The sequence below is a fragment of the Scatophagus argus genome, chromosome 17, assembly GCF_020382885.2.
Source record: "Scatophagus argus isolate fScaArg1 chromosome 17, fScaArg1.pri, whole genome shotgun sequence".
NCBI classification, from domain to species: Eukaryota; Metazoa; Chordata; class Actinopteri; family Scatophagidae; genus Scatophagus; species Scatophagus argus.
In genome coordinates, this window is record NC_058509.1 from 19721175 (window position 1) to 19743466 (window position 22292).

The following is a 22292-nucleotide window of genomic DNA, read 5'->3' on the forward strand; positions in this document are numbered from 1 at the left end:
CAGTTGTGTCCCATGTTGACAAATGGAAATGGTTACTTCTGTAACAAATTTCTCTGTGAAGCAGTACAGAAAAAAACCCACTTTCTCTGCTTTAGACCACAGGGGGATGGTAGTGGATCATTGAGGATTAGTCCAGCCTTGGCTGTGGCCTTGACAGGGACAGGGAACTTTTATCTGCACCTGTAATTTCAACCAGTTATTTTAAATACATGTATCCTTGTGTGTGGCCCTTGGGACACTAATGTCACAGTATAAAAGTCACAGTAATAAAAGGGTCAGAGGTGGCTTAACAGGTCTGACAGCAGCTATTACACACCTCTGTCACAGTGAATGCTGATGGGAAACACCAACCAGCTAATATTTGATATTTCACTTAAAAACTTAAATTCCTTGGAATGTACACGGTATGAGCTCAGGATAAAAAGTTGTGTTCAGCAAAAATGGAAGCATACATCTTACTTGTATCATTGTTTGATGAAGTCTATCAGATGTTCATGGACTGGATAAATAGGCTATGTTATACTGTCATTTCATTACTTATCATGACCTTGCCTTCAGTGAACACAAGCATTTTTACATTTGCAAATTGTTCATTACATTTACAAAAGGTCAATGTAATCAATACAAAATGTATGGCTGCATGGTATTCCGTACATCAGGTGGTGGACACAGGATATAAGCATGAAGTGCATAGTTTTGAGGATGGTGAATGGGACAGGAGAAAATCTTACTTGGTCAGCTATGTTTGAAGTGATCTACTGAAATGATAGCTGCATCACAGTATACCAGCGTGTTGACTTCAGCCCTGAAAACACTGTGCCTGTAAATAATGAGATGAATTAGAGGTTAATGTGTGAAATCCAATATACATGGCAAAAATGATAAAACTCAAAAGAAAACTCAAGGCAAGGCAACAACCTTTAAGTGTTACTTCTGCTTATTAACTCAAACCTGTGCCTACATTGTCTCATGTCATGTGTGGAAATGGTTCTGGATCATTTTAATCCAAATAAAATACAATATGTACGAGTGTGCTAATAAGTTATTTCAAGTAACAAGGCTGAGCTCAAGATTTGAAACAGTTGTGAATGTGAGAACTGCGATTTAACTTAATCTGACTTTAAAATTACAAACCTGTTAATGAGTTCATAATTTAATAATGATTATGATTTTACAGTGTAGAGTAGCATATATTAACACAGAGTGAAGTGTTTCTGAATGAACCGCAGTTCAAGCTCAGAAGATAGGAGGAAGATAGAGAGCCACTTGTTAACTCACCTGAACCAAACATTTTTTTATTATTATTATTTTCTTTAAAAGCAGCTCATTAAAATCTATAAATACTAACATCTTGTAATACTCATGTATACTGTCTGCACCTGGTCCTCATTCCTGTAACTTGGACTCTCCCAAGTACTATTTTCCATTTGTCTTTACTTCTGTTTATGGGCTGATATATCAGATGAATTTTAGAACTTCAGGAGAGTGTTATCACTATCAGCTTTGATCACTCTACCCGGCACAAACAATATCATATTCATGTGTCATATTTTATCAGAGTGAAGGTAACAATACTGTACTTTGGTGAGAAATACTCTGTAAGAAGTAAAAGTCCTCTGAAGTAAAGACACATAAGTACAATCTGCACAAAGTATAAAAAATATAAGTGCTCTCCTAAAGAGTACATTAGTTTTCCCCCTGAAATATTTTCAAGAAGAAGTAGTGAAGTGGTAAAAGTATTTCAAAACAGTGTTAAGTTCATTATTTAGTTTAGTTTAAATGGATATAAACCAGAATTTGTACGTGCGACTGAAACAATCTGACGCTACCTCACAGCTTTCTGCTCTTTTTCTTCTTCTTCTTCTTCCGTGTGTCTGTTTTGCTGAGCAGCACCTCAGAGCCCCCACTGATTACCAAGGTAGCTGTAACTCAGCCGATTAGCTCTCATATTTTCATAGTCATCGAGAAATTGCAGCAGTACAACAATCACATGCACTTTACATGGGCAATACCTCCGACTTTTCATCCATACCACGTTTACTGTGGTGTCATATACTGATCCAAATCTGAGCAGACAACTAAAACCAAACGTGTCAAAAATGCAATTCAGCTGACACCAAATCTTGTAATAGAACATTTTTTATCAGTACTTACTCATTTCAGTGAAAAGCAAAAGACACGCAGGAAACACTCGAAATGTCAAAACAAAGCTTCCATTCAAACATTCAGAAATAATCTTATTCTTTGAAAATCATACTTCTCTGACCTCATGATTGACCACACTGTCCACGTAATCATCCGTGACTGCTGCAGTTTGTCAGCAGACTTTTCTTTATTTCTTTACTGTAAACAAAGTAAGCTTTATTTACTCATTTGGCTTTTTTTTAAAATACATAAATCAGTACTGTTGGTGCTGTCTGGTTATTTATTTCTGTAGGAATGGGGCATTTTCTTGTCACTGTGCGTAAAAACAACGCCATCAGGACACAGACAGTAGTAAACAGAACTCTAGCAGGACTTTTTAAGCCTAAAACTGAGATGAGAAACTAGTGTCAAATTTAGGGGACCGTCGTGTATTTTGTTCTTTCCTGGAGAAAAAAGATCTTTATTATTTTTCCCCCTGCGTTTCTTCTCTCCGCCTTGTTCCGCGCTGCGGAGCTGCAGTGATGTCAGCCAGCCTGGGTCATTTGAAGGTCAGCAGCCTCGGAAGGGTTCATACAAAGTTCACTCGCATATATTAGGCAATTCAATCTTTCACTCTCTGTGGCAAAACTAGTTGGAAATGAGCTGCATGGGAGGACGGATAACCCATTCGTCATCGGAGAGGAGAACATGTGCTTTTAAGCGTCGTCCCTGTTATTTTTGATACTAGAAACGAAAGATCCTCCAGTTCAGGCGGGCTTTGCCGCTGCTTTCTCTGGTGTCGGTAACCGGGACGGGGCGACTCAGAAAAAAAACACGTAGGAATATTACTGTTATTATGGAGCAGTCCTGTTCAGGCTTTCGTGGCGACGCGCTGACTGGACACGGTGCGAGAAAATGGCAAATGATCATTTAAAACAAGTCTTGGAGCATTTTGGTCCGAAATAATTCATGATTCCGGTGCGGGACGAAGGAGAAGAAGAGGAGCGAAATCATCCGTGCCAAGAAGAAGAAGAAGCAGGCGACGAAGAGGAGGAGAAGGAAGAGGAGGAGGAGGAGGAGGAGGGGGGAAGAAGTGGAGTTTGATGGAGTTGTGTGCGCTTATGCCGGTGATTTTTATCCATAACGCATAAGACGAGTCGAACGACGCGCCGTCATCATGTTTGACTGCATGGACGTGCTGGCCGTGAGTCCCGGACAGATGCTGGATTTCTACACGTCCAGCCCGTCCTCCTGCATGCTGCAGGAGAAGGCTCTGAAAGCCTGCATCAGCGGACTGGCGCACAGAGAGTGGCAGCACCGCCGGAGCGCACACTGTAGGTCCAACTTCTCATCATCTGTTGTTGTTGCTGGTGTTGTGGTTATTGCCTCAGTCAGACCTGTGAGGATGAGCTCCGAGTAACAAGCTGCCACAAAGGGCCTCCAGGTCTGATAATTAGCAGATGATCAGATCATTTTTGCTTATTTTGGATCAGACAAATTAGAGAAAATAGTCCTTTAAAGTAGGGAACCTCAGTGCGCGTGAAAGCATCACAGGCGCTTCATATAAAGTATGAGGCAGAATAATTTTTAATAAACACACAGGGGGAATCATGTTGGAGTAGCTGGATGACCTGACAAATGATATATTTTTTTCTGGTGCTTGTCTGATAAAAAAAAAATACAAAAAAAAAACAAGTTTGTTTTTTGGTGTTAGAAAAAAAAAATTCTCCCAAACGTCATATTTCACTCCTGCCGTACGCCCTCACAGATTGTCAGCAGTGGAAGCAGCCCCCGACCTGCTGATGTATGGCTTGTCTCAGATCAGTTCAGTTCAGTTCAGAGAGCAGCAGGCTGGAGGAATGCAGAGAGTAAACACAGGCGGCGTTTCCACACCTCCTCCCCGGCCGCTCATGACAGGAGGGGCGGCCTGACGAGCTGCGACCTGCGCTCCCTGACACTGATTTAGATAAACGACCCTGCGGACTTCGCAACAAGATTAGCGGGCTGCTCTCGCAACATGTCAGCCTCTCCGCGTTTTGAACTGGCCAAGGCTGATAGATGGACTGCTGCTAGTTTTTGTCCAGGTAGACTAAGTGTATGCATTCCGAGGATTACAAACGTTTGGAGTGATTTCTCCTTTGGTGAAAAGTAAAAAGAGGTAGAAATCAATCAAAAATCAAAACGAGCATTCAGGTGATACTCTCTGGCTTTGAATGAGGACAAAACGATCATGATTGTTATAATTAGAGCAGAGAAATAGCAGATTGTTGAATAGGGATGTGGCAGTGAGGTTATTCCTGTAAGAAACATGCATTCAGCTGGCTGACTAAAAGCGTTACCTCAGTATCATTAGAAACCCTTAAATTTATTGCAAAAAGTGAAACATCAGCTTCACGTGTGGATCACTTTGATCTGACCACGTACTCGCGAGGCACTTGTCAGTGTTTGTTTTTCACTGTCGCCCTGCTGCTGCTCTGTGATTTATCCTCATCTGATAATGACCAGCCTCCAGCTGTCATTCCTCAGGAAGTGTTTGCTCAAGGGCACTCGGTCAAAAGAGGCTTCTGTCATTGGAGGGAAAGTGCAAAACTGACAGCTGTCACCTTTAACCTGAGCTCCGCTTGGCTGCACTTCATGGTTTGATGAAGGGTCTAACAGCAGAATCTGAGAGATTTTCCTGACAAATTTGTCTTCTGTTCATTTTCTCCATTAATAGTTTTGTTTTTAAAATGTCAGAAAATAGTGAAAAGCACAAATCACAAGCTCAGATTTTTGACCAAGCGACAATCCAGAACCAGAACACAAAAAACAAACAAAACAGCCTTTGCTGTGTGAGACAAAGAAAGCTGGACAATGATCACTGAGGATGCAGGAACCTTATGCCATTTGTGCTTGAAACAACCAGCTAATTAGCCGACACTCCATTATTCTTAATAATAGCACTGAAACAGTGAGCTGTAAGTCATTTCTAACATGGTGATCCTGGTGTTAAACTTGGTGAAAATGCTTGTGCCTGAAAATGAAATAAAGAGACGGGAAAAGTTTGTATTTAGGTCACATGTACTGCCAGATTTCAGTGCATGCATGGAAAATCGGACGCTTTTTTCGAATTTCTTTTAAAAAGAAAGAAAGGAAACTATAACTTTTATTTTTCAGATTTTCTAAGTCAAACATTCTCATGCGCAGTTAGAAGCTCTTTGATGGGAGCGCAGACGTGAGGTCATGAGTCCTCCAATGCACCTGCTATAAACGATATTATTTCTCTTTTAAATTCCACATATGGATGTTTAAATGCTGCCCTCTCCACCTTAGTTACTGGTGTCATGGAACTGTAGATAATTTTATGCATTTCATGACATTTTGCAAGAGTCCCTCCTGTCACACACAAAATCACCCTTTAAAATTGCCTCTAAATAAACAGTTAGTGATGAAAACATAATGACCAAAGTGTCACCAGACTGAGCAGAATGGTACAACACGAAGGCTTCATTTTAACATGTTAAATATCAACTTCAGTTGTTTTCCACCCCTTAAATAGACTTATTTATTAAACTGGACAATAGGTGTAAACAGTTACAGAGCAGTTGTTAAAAGATGGCCTTTAATATTGCTGGGAGTAGAACACTGAGGTCAGACCAGGTCCCTCCATACACCCCTCACCCTCCTCAGAAAGTTTTAACCACACACCAAAATTCTTCTTCTTTTATCTCATTTCTTTGTTGGTCAGAATGCGTCCTCTCTGCCAGAGTCGATGGTTTTCATGATCAGTTAATCTGCTGATTATTTCCTAGATCAGTAAAGTGTTAGAAAATGTGAAAAAGTCTGTTGTTGTATCTCAGTCCAAGGTAATGTCTTTAAATGCATGTTATTTTGATATAAAATAGAGAAAAGCAGGAAATCTTATATTTGAGAGGCAGGCAAAGAACAGTTTCTGCCGTTTTTCCATGAAAATGACTTTAATGATTAGTCAACTAATTGTGCCTCTGCTCTCCACACTGCCAGCAGTGAAGCGACGGTGAACAACCACCAACTTACTTACTGATTCCGAAACACTAAAAGCAGCTCATAAAATACATGCCTGTAATATACAACACCATTTGTGCACGTTAATGAGAGCACAGGCAGCTCCCCACGCAATGTTATTAAAAACCAAAAACAGATCCCGATTAAAAGCGGCCTCCTTTTCGGTAGCTACGCTCTTCACTTTTTGTCATTGTTACTACTGAAGATGCTGTGGAGCCAGTTTGATTAGATATTCTTAAATAATTATTTGGCATATAAGTAAGTAAAATGAAAGTCTGTATTGGTGCACATTGTTATAGTCATCGTCCATAAACCATGAAATAATAGCAAGTGGCAGACTGGGGAGATTTGAGCTTTAACAGACGTGTTCACACCGGCCTGTAAAGACAGGTGCAGCACAGCACTAAGAGGGACAAAAGAGGACTACTGTTGATTTTGTTTCGATAACTTCATCCTAAAGCTGCACGTTGGCCTTTTGCGCTGTCAGACAGGAGCCCCTGCCCTTTTTCTGTTTGAATAAGATGCTGTTTAAATAAGACTTTGATTTGAGAAAGCCTCTCGCAAGGTCATTGAAATTTTAGTTTATTAATTTATTTGTTCGGGATAATGCAAACCTCCTGGGTGTTAATTAGCCACATTGACAACGAGCCGACCATTAATGCACTTCCTCTTCCAGTTTAGATGTTAATTAAGAATGATCAAGGACCTTCTTTACAGATAAAACGGGCTTTGTGGCTGAGGAACATGCTCATGATACCCAGGCTGTGTACAGAAACAAATGAATTTCACATTGAAAGCATCAAGTAATTTTATTACATCAAAACAAATTCAAAAGCCATCAGACAAATAAGTGGAATTGTGATTGTCCATAAACACCGCTGCTATTGTGACTTAAAAAGACGGAGTGTGATGTTTCAGCATGATATGTGTTGTACAGCTGATGTGTGTTATGGGATAATTGGGGCCTTTTTGTCTTCAAGGCTGAAGAGCCTCTGATATGGACATGAAAGGCCATTAGCACAGCTTGCACACCAAGCTAATTTAGTGGGCGTGTGAAATGAATGGCGGATGGGGGGGAAATAAAAAGCAACAGTAAAATGTAAGGAGAGCTCTGTGATGGTAGGCTTGTTTAATCGACATGATTAGGACAGTGTTAGGGTCCCACCAGTGTTACACTGGTTATACTGCTACTGTGTATCTGCACTGATACTGGCTTTTTAATAAATGTCAAACACAGCATCTGCTCGAGGCTCCTGGTCGGCTGCAACTGCAGAAAAAAAAACGCCTGCTCGTGTTTCATTTTAAAAAAAATATTCATTTTATGTTTCTTTCTTTATGTTTCTCATTTTATGCTGCTTAACCCTAACATGATGCCTTATTTCAGAATCTTTTTCACACAAGTTTCCGTAAAACACTGTTCTGCAACAAGGCAATTTAAGGCAAATGTTACACATAAGACAGAAAAGGCATTAGGATGTTAAACAAAAGAAACAAAGGCGATATAAAAAGGTACATATAAATAGTGAAAATGAGCCATAATGGAATGTGACAGAAGAATTAAAAAGTGTAGCATACTGCAGTGTAAGGTATGAATGAATAGCACCAAATGAAATGTATTAGCTAACACTTAGCAGCATACAGACATTTAACGGATAAAGAATGGCAATAAAAGGCTGTTGAAATAATATAAAATCTTCATGGGAGACATTTTAATTGTTGATAAGAACCTTGATGAATAAACACTTGAAAATGTCTTTATATCTACTTACAACTACATTACAGTGTCGTACAGCAGGCTTCACTTGTGGAGTTATAGTTGTTGACAAAAATCATCACTGAACACTTAAAAATGCCCTTATATCTGCCCAAGGCTGAAGGAAACCTTGAGCCTTGATTTAAAAGACAGAAGATCGGACTTCCAGTTTTCCACGAGTTTGCTTCAGCTATGTGATGTGAGACAGTAAGCAGACTTGACCCAGATCAGCTGAGAGGTCTGCACGTGAAACGCAGCAATACGTAGGAAGCCAGGGCAAAGATCTGAGAAATGGACCGATGTGTTCCACTTCCGCGGTCTCAGTGAGAACTCCGCAGCTTTCTGAGAGACCTGTTGAGTTGTTGATGTCTGTCACGGTGAAAGCAAGTATTGCTGAGATGTCCTCTTTAGGTCACAGTAAGCAGATTGTCTAATTGTCTTAATGTGGATGTTGATATGTAAGTCTTCAGATTCCATAACAAAACATTTCTGTGCTGGGTTGTGGTCTTAAGCGTTTCGGATTAAACAGGAACGCAGACTCGTAATCATTTTTACTTGGCACCTAAAACAAACAAACAACAAAACACCAAGTCAGTGAGCTGTATCATATGAAATCAGCTTCATCTCATATTTAATTGCTTCTTCCTCAAAACAAGTTAAACTTTATTTAAGTCTTTACACCAAGTCGTGGCAAATCTTTAAAAATGTAAAAACCGCCTCAAACATCTGTACAAACATTTACCCACATGAGCCAATAGCAGAATTAAAGGAAGCTTAAATTAAATTTTTCTAAAATTAAATTAAATCACAACATAATCATGAACGTAAGGCAACCACAGAAAATAATCTAACATTTTGGGCTTAACATTGGCCTGCTGAGGATCAGTTTAAGTTGTTTTTAAAACTTAAATTAACTTGACTTTGTGCACATTAACTTAAATATAGAATACTATTTTCACACACACACACGCACACACACACACACATACAAACCAAATATTTTATTTTTTGGACATAAAATGTATTTGTCCCAAGATTGCGAATACCAGCAGGAATATTGTCAAAGTAAAATGATCCCAGTCTAAAAAATATTAGCTACATTTCTTGTTTATGTTCATGTGTCCCTCAGCTGAAACTGCTCATTGCTAAGTTAGATTTTCTTCCAGCCCAGAGCTCCCAGCTTCAGACTGTTTTCTAACAAAGCCGACACCAGAATCCAGTTACATCTACAAGTGCTGGCAGGGGGAGAATAGAATCATACCGCCGCTGTGCTTCTAATGCCACGTATTCCTGTGGATTACAAAGAAAGCTCTCGCATTTCAACCGCTTTCTTTTTTTTCCCCCTCGTGTTCCTTCCCTGAGCGTTCTCCCTCTGCCTCGTCTTCTGCTGTTATGGCTGTCTTAGTTTCTCTGTCGCTTTTTCTGAAAGCTTTGAAGGGGCTTGCACCTGTTGTGTTCGACGCTGCTGCCGCTGCTGCATCCCGTCAATGTGTAGTCTGACCTCAGCACTGCTGTCAACCTGAGGTCACTGCCTGGTCACAGAGGGGTTCATAAGGAAGGGTTGGTGGGGGTGGGGGTGGTAACACTAGTTAACTAATAAGACCTTTTCGGTGCATTTTACATATGCTGTAAAATCTAGAAATCTAGTCAGAGTTGTGAGGTAGATTTCGAAGCCCTGATGAAAAGCAGATCCTCACCTCTCTTCTTCCAGTAAATCACTGCTCCCCATTGTTATTTTCTTTTCTTTGAGTTTCCAAAAGTGTCTTTCTAAATACCCCTCTTCACATTGGTAAAATGCATTGGACAGCAGCACAAAGCTGCTTCTAATTTGGCGTACTTTGGGTGAACTTTGACCATTTCCTCTGACTGCTGTATGTGAGCTATGCACTCTGCGCTCCTGCAGAGAAAACCTGGAGGAAAAACACTTCCAGACTGGATGGAGCGTCAGCTGAGTGGAGGAGGAGGAGGAGGAGAGGGGCTGGACCCACCGACTGGGAGTAATATTCCTCTAATCCTCCGAGGCTATGCCCACTGCTCCACACCCAACTCACCACAGTTTTCTCCTTAACACAAACCAAACACGCAAATACCCCGAGGAGCTTCAGGAAATGCCTCTCTTCTTTCCTTGTCTCTGTTTCTGAGGATCTGCTGTAATTTGTAAAGGTTTAATTCAATCACTGCGAGTTATGGTTCTTGCGTTCAATCGATTTATTATTTAAATTAAAGCTAAGCGTTAGATTTTAAGTGCACCTTTTCCTTCCACTGTCTGCAGGAGAAAAGCAGCTTTGTCCTAATTTTGAAAGTGGCATCTTTGTGTTCAACTGCCTGTGTGCAGCGACAGGCTTTGCTTCAGGTTCTTTGCCATCTGTTGGTCATGTGGACCATGTGGGGAGAGTTTTACATGTCGGTGCTTTTCAGAATGGAGGACGTAGAGGGCACAGAACAGATAGATGATGCTGCAGCTCTGCAAATTATCTCTACATTACCTACAAGTAACTTCACATCCTGCCTCACGCTGCTCATTTTGGGCAGCTGTGGCTGTATATAATTTTTTTTGAGGGTTGCTGCTAACAGATAAATGACTTGTAATGAGCGTCTTCTGTGTCATTATACATGTGTCTGAGCATGCAATGGCACATTTTATGCACTGTTTTCACACACATAAGATATATTTATGTGTGGAAATTATTATATATATTAACTTATCATCACACAATGAATATTTAATTTGAGCAGGAGAAATACGATTGCTAGTATTTACGATAGTGCACAATAAAAACTTCTTACACTTTTTTAGTGAATGAGGATGCTTGGAAATTTTGGCCAATTTACAAAAAGGATGGTTACAAGTTTAGTGTCAGGTGTGATGGTTTATTTTGACATTTCTAGTGCGGTCACACCCAATTTTTTCATCTAAATATCATCAATCATCTGTTTTATTTCTATTATATCATATAAAATGTAGTTGTGAAACATGTATAATTTGTCATAGGTCCTACCTCAAAAAGTCACGCATCCCCTTTCCCTATAATTTTGGTTTCTTCCAAGTGTTATGGGAAATCGGTTTACAGCAGACATATGTCACTCTGTTGCACATGGATGCCGCACCAATAAGGCGTGTTGCTGAAGAGGTTAGTCGAGTCGATTAGTCCTTTTCTCAAACGTGTAAACATAAAATGAAATTCCCCAAATAAACTCTTCATTGCGTTTGAGAAACATAGACATAAAGAAAGCAGAAAGAAAGAAATAAAGTTAGTAGCCATCCCTCGGTATTAAATCTCGCTAGATAGTCGCAACCTGTGATAGATGGCCAAAACAATGGAGAGAGACAAGAGCCAGGAGGTGAAGTTAGAGAGATTTGGGGATTCCTTTTGGAGTCTTTGCAGAAAGATGTTAAGGTAGTTGTGAAAAGGGGGGGAGGGGGTTGAAAACAGATTACTCCTGTTCAGTGGGAGCAATGGAGCAGACACAGCTATGTGATGTCAGCACGTCTCATCTGTACTCACGCTGTTTCCTATCTAGTGAGTTTGAAAACACAGCTATTACTGTTGGCAGGTTCCTCTCATCTGCGGCTTTATTATCTATGTTCTCTAAATCAAACTGCATTGTGTCTTTTCATGTGAATTTATACCCTTTGAAATTTTTGGGTTCAGCAGACAACATTTAGTTTTTATTTTTTTTGAATCCTCTATCCCTCTGTGTAAAAATGCCTCCAGTAGTCTTGGGTTACAGAGTTCAGAGATGGCAGAGAAGAAAGCGAATTACACCCGAATTGTGGTGCAGAGAACAGACATTAATGACAGCCAGAGACAGACAAATTGGCAAACTTGAGCAACTTCTTGCCATCCATCCATCCATCCATTTTCTATACCGCTTATCCGTCAGGGTCGCGGGGGAGCTGGAGCCTATCCCAGCTGACTACGGGCGAGAGGCGGGGTTCACCCTGGACTGGTCGCCAGTCAGTCGCAGGGCCAACACACAGACAAGAGACAGACAACCACACACTCTCACACTCGCACCTAGGGACAATGTAGAGTAGTCAATTAACCTAATGTGCATGTTTTTGGTATTGTGAGAGGAAGCCGGAGTACCCGGAGAAAACCCACGCAGGTGAACATGCAAACTCCACATAGAAGCGTCCAGACCGGGATTCGAACCTGGAACCCTCTTGCTATGAGGCGACACTGCTAACCACTGCACCACTGTGCCGCCACAATAGCCACAATAAGCGACTACCCATACCAGACCAAGTAAGTCTTCAGCAGCAACACCCCTAAAGAGTTAAACTGAACTGAACTGACTGAACTTTTCATTTGTAAGAGGAAGTATTATTTCTCCTCTTGAAAGGAGCATTGCCTCACTAAGTGAATGTTGACATTGTGGTGAATGTCATTAGTAATGGCACATGATTGACCTGATCTGATAAAGTCACACCAGTTGACTGAAGACATGATGAGATTATCAGGTTGTGTCTTCATCTTATCAGTCGAAACAAATTTCAGAGCAAAGTCTTTCAATTTAGTTTCATCAGCTGTGGATATTTCGGAGCTCATCCCTCATACTGATACTTACTAAAAGTCAGAATCGGCCCTGTATATCATCAAGCTCGTCAGGAGGCTCAGTCCCAGTGGATTGGCCAATCATAGGAGCTGTTTTCTCCAGTCTTTCCCCTCATTCTGCCTGCAGCCTCCAGCAGGGAGTGTGTGCTTTCCTGTTTGACCCCAGTGGCGAGTTCAGCCAGAGGCTAAGGGTTCAGCAGCCACAGATTTTTCTCTGCCTGCTCTTAAGCCAGACTCTTGGTGTGCACTTGTCTGTCATCAGCCTCTATTTCTCAAATGGAGCTTTCTGTGTATGTTAACATGCAGGGAAGTCGACTCAAAGTTTAATCACCCAGAAAATGGAAAAAGGCTCCCCTGCACCTGATAGGGCCGATGCACCACCATACAGGTGTCCATTGACCACCCCCTCCTGCACACACAGACACACACACACACACTGAGGAGTGTAATGAATCCACATTTATGTGTCCCATCTGTCTGCAGGTGGTCACGCTTCCTCCCAGACATAGCCATGAGTTTCAAATAGGCAGCGGTGCTGAATTGTTAGCGCTACCTCTTCAATGTGGGACTACCCAGCCATCACAAATGCTCCGTGGGGCATATCAAAAGTATTTTTCCTCGAGATGTATGTTTAAGTGTTGCGCCACCTAGGAAAGGATAACAATATTGGATTGTTTGTGTGCATCACTAGTCATACATCCTCTTCTCTGGTGAACACCTTGTTTCACTTTTTAAATGTTTGATACGGGACGTGCTGTGCTATAAAGAGATGGACCGCTTCTTTTATTTGAGCAAACAAATGCAGAATGAATTATGAGATCAGAGATTTGGGAACTGAAGGTCCAGCACCAGGATTTAGGGGCAGAAATGAAAATTAATAATGCTGTATAATTATATTGATAATGTTATGGTTATGGCTTTGGTTTCAACAACAGTTCAGAAAAGACAAACCAAACACTTGGAGACTTTATTATTGAAAGCGTTCAGATTAAATAAAAGCTAACAAAATAATCTGGATATTCATTCAAATAGTTTATTAAACAAAAATTGAAGAATTTTTCTCTTTGACAGTTTTTTAAATTTTGGACTGCTGGTGTGTTGACATGCAAGGACAGGTTTAATGTATGTCTCACAATAAATAGTGTATGTAACATACTCAAAAGTTCCATAGAAGCGTTGTATAATATGAAATTTGGCCATAGATAGAGTTGGTTAAAGTCAGAGTACTGCAATATTTTACTCTGAAAGCAGGAGATTGTTTTCGATGCATAGAAAGATGAAACTCTTAAAACACTGAATATCTGGTAAGATTTGTAGTCTAGCTTACAAATTCTTTTATCAGGTACTGAGGAGGCAGACTGAAACCTGGTTGCTCAAACTGGGTCTGAGATGCATCCCAGCCTGATGTGAAGAAAATGCATCTGTCCCGTCAAGACATATGAAATCCTTAAGTCAACCCAAACAGAAGCTAGACCTGTGTTGTGCGGAAATAGCCGCACCACAATACTAACATTGTATCCTTGTGATGATGAGAGCTCTGAAGTGATACTGAAATTTCTTTATGCTCTCCTGCTACAGCCCATCTGCAGCAGAGCCGAGCCTGATTTACATGTAGCCCAGGAAAACCAACACACACTGTAATCAGAGTTGAGATCTGTCCAACTGAGACACACAGTGTGAGGCCAACTGTCACATGAATGAAATTGCATCTGGATTTTATGTGGATGAGACACTTGAAATGAAAAGTGTGAATAGGGAACTTGGTTGTATGAACAAACACGTTTCTATTCAATTGAAAGGGTTTGAAAAAAGTGTTTTGGAATCAGTACTGAAACTCCAGCCCAGCTGGAGTACACTTGTACCCACTTGTACACTATATTAGTTATATGCCTGCATAGATGCACAAAATGCAGTAGCATCTACAGTATGTTCCCCATTTCTTCCCCATTAGATGGCTCAGACCACTGGCTTTCCTCCAGTGTGGTGTCTCACCATACATCTGCTTTATGTGCAAGCTGCTTCTGACTGCTCTCTGCCAGCAAAAGAGGGAAACCATTTGGAGCAATGAGATGACCTGACTTCAACAAAAACAAATATCTGCCAGTCTGTCCTCATCAATGAAACCAGGTTGCACTGCAGTTGTTTGAAGAAGGGAGAAAAAACTTCCCTTAAAGAAGTTGTTTACTCTCAGATGAATGCCACTTGAAATTCAGACCAGAAAACTTTTCTAAATCCCTATGCAGCACCATTATGTCAGCTTTATGCAAGTCTAAAGATTCTGCAGAACTTTTAAGTAGTCGATGCTGTCACTGTTTCATAAAGAGTCACAGAGACTTTTCCTTGCTGTCCAAACTGCTCCTCAAACCAGATAAGAGTGAGAATCGATAGATTTATAAATCATCTCATTCTAATTAACCTTGAGGGTCATCTCACTTCCTCATCCCTTATTACAGAGGTAACTTTTATCCTAACGTACAGGCCTGTATGTACTGCAGACGAGTTAAGTCTTCCCTCAAGCCACTGAAGATGCCGAATGCAAAGCTGCAAATTCAACATGCGCAAAAAGTCACACGGGGTGAATGTAATGGAAGATTAGATTAAACCGCCAGGGAATTCCATGCGAGGATGAGGGTCCAGTAATTATAAGAGCTTGTCCCTTACCATCAGTAATTGAGTTTACTCTGATGAAGTACGGAAGAAAGTAATCTAATCAGCAGCAATGCTGGAGAGACTGTTCTCCATTTTCTATACAGAAAGGTTATGTTCATGTGGAGAGTGATTTGGTCTCTACGCAGGTTCAAAGTCTGGTACATTTTCACTGCAGTATGCTAAGTGTGTTATGATTGCTTACCTCTGTCTCAAAAGAGGCTACTGTTTGGGCCTTTGTGTCTGCAAATCAAGAGCACACCACTTAGAAACACAAATGTTTAATGGCTCCTGTCTGCTTTCTGGTTGGACACTGGTTTTAACCAACCAAAGTTTGGAATTTTTTTTCTTTCATGTGTCTCGTTCAGAGAGCCTTGGCTTGGTTTCTGCCACAGTAACAGTGTATTTTTCCTGTCCTATGCGGTGAAACAGTTCAGTAGAGTTTGAAGCCAAATCTCACCTGATATACAATCTCACGTGGATCTTAGAGATATATCATTTAACTGGGGTAGCTGTGGCTCAGGAGGTGGAGTGGACCTCCCCGTAATCGGTGGTTGGATCCCAGGCTCCACTTGTGGAAGTGTCTTTGGATGAAAAACTGAACCCTAAATTGCTCCGGATGGCTCTTCCATCTGTGTGTGAATGGCTGAGCGTAGAAATATCATGGGGTGCTTTGGATAGAAAGTGCTGTATTGCTTCTGATAGGCACGTTGGCACTTTGCATGGCCATTCCTGCCATCAGTGTGTGAATATTTGTGTGAATGGGTGAATGTGGCATACTCAAAGTGCATTTAGTCGTTGGCAGACTAGAATTGAACTACATAAAAGCAAGTTTATTTACCATTTACCACTTAACTGGCTGACTTAAAAGTACCCAGCAGTTTACAAATGTAGAGCTATGGTGCAGTTTTTGTATAAATGGGTTCCTATTTTGTTTGCAGAAGAATCAGCTTTATTGGCAGTATATATATATATATATTTACATACAGACGCTGAATTTTTCCTCTGCATTTAACCAGGAGCTGCCACTGTCAGGTGCCTGGGTTACGTGCTTTGCTCAAGGGCACAAGGGCACATCAGCCAGCTAACGGGGTGGTGGTGGCATTTTCTTATTAATCACTTCACCCTGCCCATCCGGTGGGGGAATCGAAACGACGACCCTCCAATCATAAGCCGCTTCTCCAACCCTAAGCCACTGCTGCCCTTGTGCCAGTGCCAAAGGGACACACATACACACAGTCCGCCCACAGGTTTCACGCTATTCCATCGACAAGTGGTGGCCGTAACATTAAGAGACAAAGCAACAAAGGCAGTGAAGAAGTGATAATGAATGTAAACGATGCCAGTTGTTGAAATAATCTGCTTTGTGAATGTTTTATGAGGAAGGAAATGATTTCAGAAGGTTTTGGTGAGAAACACTAAGTGTAAACTGAAACAGTTGTGCATTTACAAGATTTACTTCCACTCAAGTTAAAGTTAATAGAACAATAATTTAAATCAATGAATCATCATTCTAACATGCACTCACTGGCAATGACAACGTGCTAATGCTAAACATGTTATATTTACCATGTACTTTCATGTTAGTGGCTTTTGCAGATTAACACATTTTGTTTAAATGTCATTAGCTTTGCAGGTATTTGGTCATAAATCAAAGTTATTACAACTGATCCCAGAAGAAAGTTCAATTACCAATTGTCATGGAAATCCATTGTGTGTTTGCTGACAGTAGGACTACTAGCAAGTCTTACTAAACTAATAACTAAATAACTAAATCACAAATACCTTATAACTAAAATGTTATTGGGTTGTCTGCCCATCCTTCCATATGTCCATATGTACCTAAAACTGTCTGTCCCATTATTATGAACACAATATCTCATGAACTTATTAGATTTTGGCGGTCGAAGGTTAAAGGTCGCTTACATCTATCCCATTCTTGTGAATGCAAAATCACAGGAATGTTTTGAATGAATTTCTTCAAATTTACCATCCACTTGGACTAAAACATGAACTGATTGGATTTTGATAGTCAGATTCCAGCACGGATCAGATTGTGCTGGAAACAGGAAAAGAGGACATATCTACGGTAGAAATGATCATCTTCTGATTAATCACAATCCAGTTAACCCCAGTCAAACCTAAAAACTGACTTTGATCTAGAAAATAGGTGGAGTTCCCCTTTTGGAATTTAGCCTGAGTTAACTGATGACTGTTAACCATCCTGTGTCTGGGTCCATAAAACTCAGAGATAACAACTCTAATGAAGCAGTTTGTGTATGTGTATGTCTTTTTCTAGTTCTAAATGTCTAAATGAATCATTCAGTCATTTGAACACAAGCCTCTTCATCTTCTTTCTCCTTTTGTCTGCGTTCCCCACAGCCATTGAGACACAGAGCACCAGTTCTGAGGAGCTTGTCCCCAGCCCGCCATCCCCGCCACCCCCTCCCAGAGTCTACAAGCCCTGCTTCGTCTGCCAGGACAAGTCCTCTGGATACCACTATGGTGTCAGTGCTTGTGAGGGCTGCAAGGTAGGAGTACCGCGCCCCCTCAGACTAGGGCATTTTCACTCAGAGTAATTATGAAATGCTGAAGAGGTTTTGACACCACTGGCTCCGATTAGCCTAGAGTGTAGTTACTTAGTGAAATCAAGCTTTATTTCCTTCAAGGTTTCTTTGAACTTTTAAAAGCAATCAAGATTCGACTCGCTCTGAAGTTTCTCTTTTTGTCTTGGAAATTTCTGACCACTGAAGCTTTTTTGTTAATAAATTTAACTTTCTTTTTAATGTATAAATGGAACAATGGAATAGGCTCCGTCCAACGTTCTTATTGTATAAAACAGACTGCAAGCATAACCGCAAAGTTTATCACCCTGAAAGATCCAGGAGTTTTTACTTGTAAAATATCCCTTTGAAAAGGCCAAAAAAAAGTATCAATGTTTCTTATGTTTTCTTATGTTTATGTAAAAATAGCAGTGATAAACACTGGATGATTAATCATTATCAGGTTCTAATACAGAGTAATGATGTCAAATCTCTGAGTTAATTTCAAAAACAGCTTTACAGTTATGTGACTGTGAGTCTTAAATGAATCAGATGACAAAGAAAAAGATTCCAATTTATAATGAATGAAAGTTGAGACTCTGTGTAAAATCTAAATAAAAACAGAAGAATCTACACAAATATTCAAATGGTTTGCGCACCACAAATCAAATTCGTTTTGTCTCAGTTGCATTAGCTACAGAAAATCTGTACAAATATGCTAAAACCAAAACTAAAAACCACTAGGGATAAGGAAGACGATATGTCGTTTGTAATTTGGGTGAACTGTTCCTTTAAGACACAACAGTGCCTCCTCTCAGTGTCATTCTCAGATGTTCTACTTTTAGAAATTCCTCCCAACATCTGCCCTGCCAGCACTTGTCTGTCTTCTCTCTCTCACAGCAGCTGTTGCTAGGCAACCGCTCACACACCCCACATGCACACAGATATACCATATAAACCATATTCAATAAAGTGAATAGGCAGTTAGGTACACTGTACCTTTAAAAGCATAACTAAATGAGAATGTAAAATTAGAAAGTAATGTTACATTACTTAGTGGGACCAGTAAAGGATTACAGTAATACCCTCTTGAGTACTGCATATGTATTTCTTGCAAACAGCCTGTATAATTCCTGCATTTTCTCCCATGCAGCCAGACTGCGGTGTGATGCCTGCTCCTCCCTGCCTCTGTAATTGAAGCAGTGGTATGCCAGGAATCCTTTGGAGTTTTTGGCACAGAGGGAGGTGGTGATCGGCTCACTCACTCTGCTCTGGGTCAAACTAAGTTCCCCGAGGATTCCCATGCCGTTTGTATGCCAATATAAGCCTCATCGTATAAAATGATGGAATTTGTCTGCACTGTTCAGAAATTGAATAGTGTATTGTGCGCTGAACTGTTTTGTTTAGGCTGACAGATAAATGAAGAGTCATCATGACATCACCTGATCATATGGTTATGGCACTGAGCACCTTGAGTGCAAATTGTGCTTCCCTGATGACAGATGCAGACGGTGAATCAAGCGAAATCACTGTCGGAGTGCTTCATCCCATCCATCCCCTCACTCTGCAGAGCACTGATATAAAAATAGTTCAATTCATGGCAGAATGGCCCTGATTTTTGTAGCATCCTGACTCAAGAGGATTAAGCAGCGGATTATAGCTTCTTTTTTTTTTTTCCTGTGTTGTATTTCTCTCTCCGTGGCGAAGGCATTGTTGTCTCTGTTGCGAGGGGCAAGCCCCTTCTATTGGATAGATGCAACCAAGCATGCTGTACAGCTGTAGGCTTTTAGCCAGCCAGAAGAGCCTTTTACTGCCCAGTGAATGTGCCAATTAAAACCACAAATGGACTCGACGACAGTGTATGTGTGTGCACGCCTTGTAGTTATGTCAATACAAGTGTGAAGCACTTCTTATAGACACATAAACACACGCACATTCAAATACATTTTCACTGAGTGTCCAGACAGACAGATTTTCCTCAGCCCTTGCAGAAACACTGATTCATTAATAAGAATTTTGGATTAATGCTTTCCCAGAATTGTAGTTGTAATCCAGCTGTGTTTTTTTATATATATATATCATTCACTTGTAGGGCATAGATTTCACACTCTGAATTCACTCAAATTAAATGGCAGACAGTACATATGGTGTATTATACAGTGAAAAGGGGGTACTTTTTACTTTTGTTCAACTTTGCTACTCACTTTCCTGATCACAAATGATGCACAGCATCTCAACTCAATAATGGACAATTATGAAACAGAAAATATCCTATTGCCTTTTCAAATTTCAAATTAAAAAGAACTTTTTTGAAAAAAAAAACAAAAAACATTAAAAACATTAATGTCTAATAGTTATATGCCTCTTTCTTCTTTTCTTTTTTTACCTTTTCTTGTATGTAAAGATGTAATGTCAGAAAGATAATTGATGAATAAAGTACATCCATAAAAGTAATCATAAAAAAAGCAGAAATGTATGCATTACTATAGAAAGGCAAGTTCAAGATATTGTGCCCAAAATCTAGCAACTTGTTTTTATTTTTTTTTTCTTTAAATTAGATGTTAACTTGTGTGAGTAGCAGGGGAGTTTGCTCTGCTCTGCTCTCATTTTCCCCCTATCCTTACTTCTCCTCTCCTCTGATCAAATCTATTACTACAATTGGTAGTAATATTAATGTCAGTTTGAGATTAGATTAGCTATGATTCCAATTACATTTAATAATGATTATGAGGATTTTTAAATTATTTTTTCTACATTATATAGACATTTTGAGCACATTTAATGATGGGATGTATCCTTCCCCCCTGTATACACAATATAGACAAAACCCCTGTGTGTCTGAATACGGCTGTTTTTTGTTGGACTGGCCCCTTCCAGTGAAGTCCCTGATCTCACTATTGCTCTACTGCATGTATGGGCAAAAATTCACACAGAAATACTCCAATGTTTTGTGGGAAGCCTTCCCAGAAGAGTGGAAGCTGTTATAGCTGCAGAGCCGTCTATGTGTTTAGAATACAATGTCATTAAAGTCCCTGTTGGTGTAATGGTCAGGTGCCCCAGTACTTTTGTCTACATAGTGTATGTGTACTGCCTCAAGAGTCACATATGTGGAGGATGAGGGAGGAATAAAGACTATATCTAAGATATTAATAAATATAATCTAAAGCCTAATTCGTCAGTGAAGGGATAATCTTGACTGTGCCCAGCTATATTGACTATATTGCACTTGGAAGGGAACCTAAGAAAAGAGGAAGGAAAGATAAGTCATTTGGTTTATGAAGAAGAATTAAAGAAAAAAAAAAGATACCTGATTCAGATTCTACACATGCAATACTTTTTCAACTTCATGAGTAAAGAAGAATAACATCAGGGCTGCTGCTGACACTGTTATCCTTGTTTCCATGAACATTTCCTTAAATCACAGAGTATTTTATCAGTTATTTACAATTATTAATGAAATAAAACTATTTCCTCAACAGTCTGGTTCTTCCATTTACTATCCCTTTAGATCAGCTGACCTATCATTAAACAAACAGTCTGTATAATTCCTGGCTGAAGAGACCTTGGCATTCAGTAGACTATCCAGGAGGTAAAGTGCAGCTGTAAATAATAAAAAGAACAGGGCTGAATTCCATTTAGCAGCCTCAGTTTCAAGGTACTGGTTTGGCTGTTGTGTAAATGTCTGGTATTTTTAGATGTTAAATAAAAGTTAATTAATTGTTAAAATGGTTGATAATTATTGGTTTTGTTTTTTATTTATTAATCACGAAACAACAGTATATAATAGAGTAGATAGTGGTGGCACTTTCAGCAATGTTTCTGGCATGACTGAGATAGCGTTTTGCCAACCTCTGCAGATCTGCTGTGCGGACAGTGCTGATTTGAATTGTTAAAACAGGGTGCAGGCATATGGGCCTCCAGAAGCACATGCATATGCAACAGATGATGGTTTCATTTGACCAAAGTCAAAAAACCTTCCAAAGTCAAGGCAGCCTTTCACATCCGGTCACCCCTACACTTCCTTCGCATCGTTTCTGTGACTTTCTCTAATTGACTTTCAGAATGAATGAATGAAAAGTTGAATGTAAGTAGCACTGTGGTATCTATACAGTTATATTTGGCCTAGTGGTTTGAATGTCAAACTTTGTGTATATATCCCAAAAAGTTCTTGTTCTGATAAAGTTGAAAGTTGTTCAAGTTCCGTTGAAAGGTTTAAACTTTCAACATTGACTGTCTCTTAAACGTGTACGTTTCTACAGACTTTTCTAGCCTTGTTAGGTTAATTGTTTTGGCTTTACAACCCCCCAGCTTTATAAATTTAGTTGACTCTCGTAGATCTCATGAACCTTGTCAGCTGGTGGAGACCAAAAACAGAGCTACAAGACAGTAGATGTTGAAATTATGTTTTGGATGAACGTTTTAGTGTGTGACCATGTGAAAGATGGAAGAATTTTCATGCTTTTGTTACCGTAGAATGAACTATTTATATCTACAGTGGAAGCAGGTCTCCTTTCTCGCCATGGTGCACGTCCATGTTTCTAAAGTAGTAGGTCGCTTAATTGTAATCTTTTATGTACAAAGACAAATGCAGTTCAGTGGAATCACAGTTAAAAACACTATGAAGGATGAAAATTTTGATTAGTT

The 22292-nt window shown here is 40.0% G+C and overlaps 1 protein-coding gene across 1 annotated transcript in view; it reads left to right on the plus strand.

Moving 5' to 3' along the window:
• The first annotated feature begins 2447 nt into the window (after positions 1-2447).
• Positions 2448-22292, plus strand: part of LOC124074780 (retinoic acid receptor beta-like) — a 73053-nt gene continuing 53208 nt past the window's right edge. The window contains exons 1-2 of the mRNA XM_046418043.1: positions 2448-3458; positions 17488-17636. Coding sequence (XP_046273999.1) covers positions 3302-3458; positions 17488-17636 — 306 coding nt within the window. The 5' untranslated portion in view covers positions 2448-3301. The remainder of the gene's footprint in view (positions 3459-17487; positions 17637-22292) is intronic.